General features: G+C 37.0%; 1 protein-coding gene across 1 annotated transcript; it reads left to right on the top strand.

The window, feature by feature from the left end:
• Positions 1 to 2229: 2229 nt before the first annotated feature.
• Positions 2230 to 6102, top strand: LOC129885624 (probable E3 ubiquitin-protein ligase RHY1A). Its single transcript, XM_055959973.1, has 4 exons — positions 2230 to 2333; positions 2439 to 2723; positions 4617 to 4813; positions 5655 to 6102. Exons 2-4 carry the CDS (start codon positions 2472 to 2474, stop codon positions 6082 to 6084), a joined length of 879 nt encoding a protein of 292 aa, XP_055815948.1. The 5' UTR covers positions 2230 to 2333; positions 2439 to 2471; the 3' UTR covers positions 6085 to 6102.

Raw genomic sequence — 6102 nt, 5'->3', positions numbered from 1 at the left:
AGAACAAGAGCAAGCTGAGATCAAAACTCCACAAGTTCGATAGTCAACTAGGGAGAGAAGAGAACCAACTTGGCACTCAGATTATTCTATGGAGGACAATGTTGCATACTGTCTATTAACAGAGGATGGAGAGCCTTCAACTTTTCACGAGGCTATGAAAGGCCAAGAATCATCTTTGTGGATGGCAGCAATGCGAGAAGAAATTGAAGCTCTTCATAAAATTAAAACATAGGATCTTGTTCAATTTTCACAAGGAATGAAGGCCATTGGAAACAAATGGGTCTACAAGATCAAACGCAATAGTAATGATCAAGTGGAGAAGTATCGTGCAAGATTGGTCGTGAAAGGATTCGCTCAGAAAGAAGGTATAGACTTCAATGAGATATTTCCTCCGGTGGTTCGACTCACAACAATTTGAGTGGTCCTGGCGATATGTGTTATATTTGACTTGTACTTGGAGCAGTTAGATGTCAAACCTGCATTTCTTCATAGAGAGCTTGAAGAAGAAATTTACATGCTCCAACTAAAAGGTTTTGAAGAACAGGGAAAAGAGAACTTGGTTTGCAGGTTGAACAAATCTCTATACGGTCTCAAACAAGTGCCGAGATGTTGGTATAAGAGATTTGATTCTTTCATTATAAGCCTTGGATACAAAAAACATAGTTCAGATCCTTGTGTTTATTACAAGAGATTTGGTGATGGCGATTTTGTTAGTTTGCTATTGTATGTTGATGACATATTGGTAGCAGGCCCCAACAAAGATCGTCTCACAAATTTAAAGGCACGGTTGGCTAGGGAGTTTGAAATGAAGGACTTGGGACCAGCAAACAAGATTCTAAGGATGCAAATTCACCGAGACAGAAATAATAGGAAAAATTGGCTTTCTCAAAAGAACTACTTGAAGAAAATCTTGCGACACTTCAAGATGCAAGATTGTAAGTCAATTTCTACTCTACTTTCTATTAATTTTAAGTTATCCTCAAGAATGAGTCCTAGCAATGAAGCAGAGAAGATGGAGATGTCTCGAGCACCGTATGCATCAGTAGTAGGAAGTTTAATATTTGTCATGGTATGTACAAGACCTGACATTGCACAAGCAGTGAGAATGGTTAGTCGATACATGGCTAATCCTGGTAGAGAGCATTGGAATACTGTTAAGAGGATCCTCAGATATGTCAAGGGTATCTCATATGTTACAATGTGTTATGAAGGATCAAACTTTACTGTTAAAGGTTGTGTTGATTCAGATTATGCAGGTGATTTTGATAAAAGCAAGTCCAGCACAGGTTTTGTGTTTACTCTTGCTGGAGGAGTTGTAAGCTGGGTTTCAAAACTGCAATCTATTGTGGCTACATCTATGACAAAAGCAGAATATGTAGCAGCTACACAAGCTAACAAAGAGGTAATATGGATGTAGATGTTACTGGAGGAGCTAGAGCACAAACAAGAGAAGGTTGCTCTATTTTGTGACAGTCAGAGCGTTTTGCATCTTGCAAAGAATTCGACATTTCATTCAAGGACAAAGCATATACGAGTTCAGTATCATTTTATTCGTGAGAAGGTGGAAGAAGCCAATGTGGATATTCAGAAAACTCACACTAATGACAACCTAGCAAATATGTTTACGAAGCCAATCAACAGTAACAAGTTAATATGGTGTCGATCTTCTGTTGGCCTAGCAAAAACGTAATATTGTTGTAATTTGGTAGAAAGGATGGTGTGAAGTACTAATTAATTCTCCATTAAATCTTCAAGCGGGAGAATGCAAGATAGTCAAATACTACAAAACGCATTTTGAAACGTAGTCAAAAAGGGAACAAAACACGTTTTGAATGCGTAGTCAAAAAGAGAGGTGCAATACGCGAATTTTACGCGTTTTTAGTTTCCTATAAATAGAGGGCCTCTTTCCCTCAGTTATATTATCCCACAAAAAAAATACAATCCAAAATAGTACGAACACAAATAATGTTATACACCAAAATAAATATCGTAGTCTTGAATATCATCTTTAGTGAATTGTTCATTTTACAAAAGAGAAGTGTTAATTGTTGCTTTCTTTTTGTATTTAAGAGCAGTGTACTCTCATATTATCATAGTAAGATCCTTCTGCCCATAGTTTTTTTCCTCTATCTATCTGAGGGGTTTTATGTAAAAAATTTATGTCTAATTTATTTTTATTATTTATTATCATATCAAATTTTAATGGTAGGAATAACACCGCCCATTTATTTTTTTGAGTTTTCGCATCATCCATATGACCAATTTAGTAACCGAATTTAAGTCCAACTTGCTCAATCTGCTTCTTCCTCCTCATTTCGTCGGTTCTTCCTAAGGTATGAGATTTTTCTTGTATGTTTTCAATGGAAGCTCCTATAACTGCTGAATTTTTTTTTGTATATATTTATACATATGCATCCTTCTTAGAGCATTTATTGCAGGTGATAGACTAGAAGAAACCGTGTTGTAATTGTATGACGAGTGCTTCAGAGCTATTCTTCACTAGGAGGTCTCGTTACGGTCGAAGCGATCTCGAATTAGGGTCCGAAATATCGACAAGTCGGATTTCTCACCACCACGGCGTTCATAATCGCCGCCATCATCACCATCACCACAACCACAATCACCAGCAAACCGGCAATAATATCCGCCGTGATCGCCTCGATGTGAATGATTGTGAGCCCTTGCGCCGATCTCCTCACCGCCTTAGACGTATCCCTCCTCCTGTAAGATTTTGTTTTTTTGTTTTTTTGTGTGTAGAATGATAATATTAAAAATTTAAGTGATGCTTTATCTATTGTGTTGTGCTGGCACATTATATTCAAGATTTTGAGTTACATTGGTCAACATGCATATATTTAATATTAAAATTGCTAATTAGCTGAATCCAATTGTCAATTCAGCGGATTCTTTCCTTTTTTTATTTAGCAATTATCGTCTATAACTGTAATTTCTTGCCTGGTTTAGTAAGAGTAAGGGAAGGATGAAAACAGGCACTAAATGAAGATAGCAATAAATAATGGTTCACCGCATTCTTGTATAATAGTATGATATTTTCGGACGGGAGACTGATGGACCGTTGAGATTGTGCCACAGTCAAATATGCACTTCTAATTGACATAGTACATGCCTTATCACACTCCACACCTATGATGATTATATGGATGATGAACTTGTGGGTTGCAGGATAACATTATCTGGATTTGTTATTTTTGCTTATCAGGCTTGCATTAGCATTATCTGACATTTTCTAGCTGTAAATGTTAGAGCAGATGCTTGTTTTTGCTGGCATATATATCTGCACCTGTTCTCATGCTACTATGGACTGTGTACAATGCTATTAATAATATTAACTTCCCACTTATTGGGTGTTTGGATTGGCTTATATTAAGTTGCTTTTGGCTTTTAAGCTCTTTTTTAGTTTTGGAAGTCAAAAGTTGGGTGTCCCCAGGCTTATGGATTTTAGTTTTTAGCTTATAGGCCACTTAAAAAAATCCCATCGAAACACCCCCCTAATTATTGCCTGTTTCTTTTGCTATTTATCAGTAAACCAATAATCTACATTTCAAGTTAATTACAAACTAGTTAGGGTTAGGTAATTCTATGCATCTGCTTCGAGTCCATTGCATAGTAATACTCAATATGGAAGAAAGACTAAGAGCTGTATAAATTTCAATCATATCGTTTCACTGCCTACAAATCTCTAAGAGCTGTATAAATTTCACTCATATCGTTTCACTGCATACAAATCTCTAGTCATGCTAAAACTAATCCTGGCAAACATAGGACGTGCTGTAAATGTAACGATAACAATTAAGCTATTGTGCAATTACATCATTATTTCTTTAATTTTTTTTAAAACCTACCAAATATAATACATCAAGAATTGGGCTTGAATCTCAAATAAGTCTTGTATGGATCTGTTTTTTCCATCTTTTGATCTTTAGTTATCACAAAATTTTGCTCCTTTTCCAGTCAATTCCTGCAATTGGTGGCAATATTTTGAAGCCACAATTGTCATATGCTGTGCCATTTTGAGGTTAACTCCCCTGTTTAATGAGTCGAACAAATGTGATGTGACGACTTACTTTAACTACAATCCTTGGTGTTATTTAGCAGTATGAATTTTAGAGATAATGTTTTTTTCTTAGTGCAAGTGTTTACCATTGTATTCTGGATTAGTGTGATTTTAAGGTGCTTGATCTGTGATTTTGTAATATTTTAATATAGTGCTGGCTGATGTACTTCTCCATGACTCTATGTATGTGACACATCTTTAAGTCCCCCCCCCCCCCCCCCAAACCAATTCATTCATCAGCTTTCATGTTCATTTAGAAGATGGTACAAGTATGTACTTGATGCTCTTGTAATTTGATTGATATATTAATTAGATTTAGCTATTTCATTTTTGTTGTTACATGACTTATTGCTCCTTTTGTTTTGTGATATTGTGTATTTTCAATGCTTCGTTTTTAGTATGATATATTGCTGATTTTGAGGTTCAAAAATGTGGTAGGATGTGAGCTCTAAATAATTGCCACCTAGTTTTTCTGATTGATTTCAATTAAGGTGACCTGAAACATTGATGCTAATTATTTTGGCCTTTTTTCACAAGTTAGGATCGTGATTCTGTTTCGCTTGACTCTGGGAGTAGTAGCCAAGCTGCATCAGGAGACGCCAATCATGCAACAAACAACAATAACAGGATACGAGATAGGGTGGGAATCTCAGGTAGTGAGCGGCTCCCTGGTGCTGTAATACTTGCAAGGGAAAGACTTCTCCAGAGATTGAGAGGTGTATCTATATCTGGAAACAGGTTGGTATTTTGAATCCATGAAACCCAATAGTATGAGCTTTTCTTGGAAAGCCATTGTAGTTTATGATATTGTATGTCCTTAATTCAACCTTTGATTAAATAAATTCGGAGATGGGTAAGAGTAAATTTCTAAGTGGATAAATTTCTGATAAGCATACATTAGGTTGCTGGGACATGATGAACTTTGAGTTCTCTGATTCCTCAAATCAATTTGTTTGGATCATTAGGAATATCAAAATGAGCATGTGTTAGATGACAAAGACTGGAGATGTTAGGTTCCTGTTGTGGATGGACTTTCATCATAGCATTATTAAGATATGTTGCTCCTATACATTGTTGAGTGCTTAGTAAGAAGTTTAGCTGATTTTGCTGACCCTTCTTCCTTTATGGCTCTCCTCGTTGTAGAAGGTAAAGGACATGTTTTAGGACGTCAATTCGCCAGCAGTTTACAAGTCTACATTTTTCTGTTCTGGTCATCTTGTGGGTATAATTTCTCACTAGTGTTTGTAAGTTGCTCTGGTGGTTATTACGATATGATTTAAATTCTGGGAACACTATTCCTCATTTTCATTTGACATGAGCAGTTTGGCGCTTGATATAATTTAAAGTTGGTTTGGCTATCTGCTTAGGACGTGTTATGTTGGCTAAACTTGGTCCTTGCATTCTAGGCTGAACCATTTTTTCCCCAGAATTCTATGCTGAACTAAAGAGACTTTTAATTTATCTTCTTTTTTAAAAATAAAATAAAATGATATCGGTATGTGCACAATCAATTTAAGTGGAACCTCAAAGCTTTTGCATATGATATAGTTGATTGAAAGCTGATATTGGTTTCTGCTAGGCGAAGTTACCGGGTCCCAACAAGCTCCCATCGCAACTTCACATTTGAGGATGATTTCAGACTTGCTGATGCTGGTGATTGGGAAACAGATTCTAGTTTGTGGCTTGCTGGCACAACCCCCAGCCCTGATCTTGTCTGGGTAGAAGCAAATAAGAGGCCCCCAGGTATGAGTCAAGAAGCGGTGGATTTATTGCATATTGGGATTTACAGCAACTCAGACAAGGAAGAGGAAGAAACACAGGCCCGGGCGGTTCTTGACTGTAGCATATGTCTGGATGCTTTCTTGGAGGGAGACAAGCTAGTATGTTTACCTTGTGGGCATAGGTTTCACCCTTGTTGCTTGGAACCATGGGTACGAACTTGTGGGGACTGCCCATATTGTCGAGCAGCTATACATGAAACTTCTTGTAGGGCTAATGAAAGGTCGTGAAGCCAACCATTGACTAGA

The sequence above is a fragment of the Solanum dulcamara genome, chromosome 4 (genome assembly GCF_947179165.1).
Source record: "Solanum dulcamara chromosome 4, daSolDulc1.2, whole genome shotgun sequence".
Classification (NCBI taxonomy): domain Eukaryota; kingdom Viridiplantae; phylum Streptophyta; class Magnoliopsida; order Solanales; family Solanaceae; genus Solanum; species Solanum dulcamara.
The sequence above is the reverse complement of the archived record's forward strand: the minus strand, read 5'-3'. Positions and strand labels throughout refer to the sequence as shown.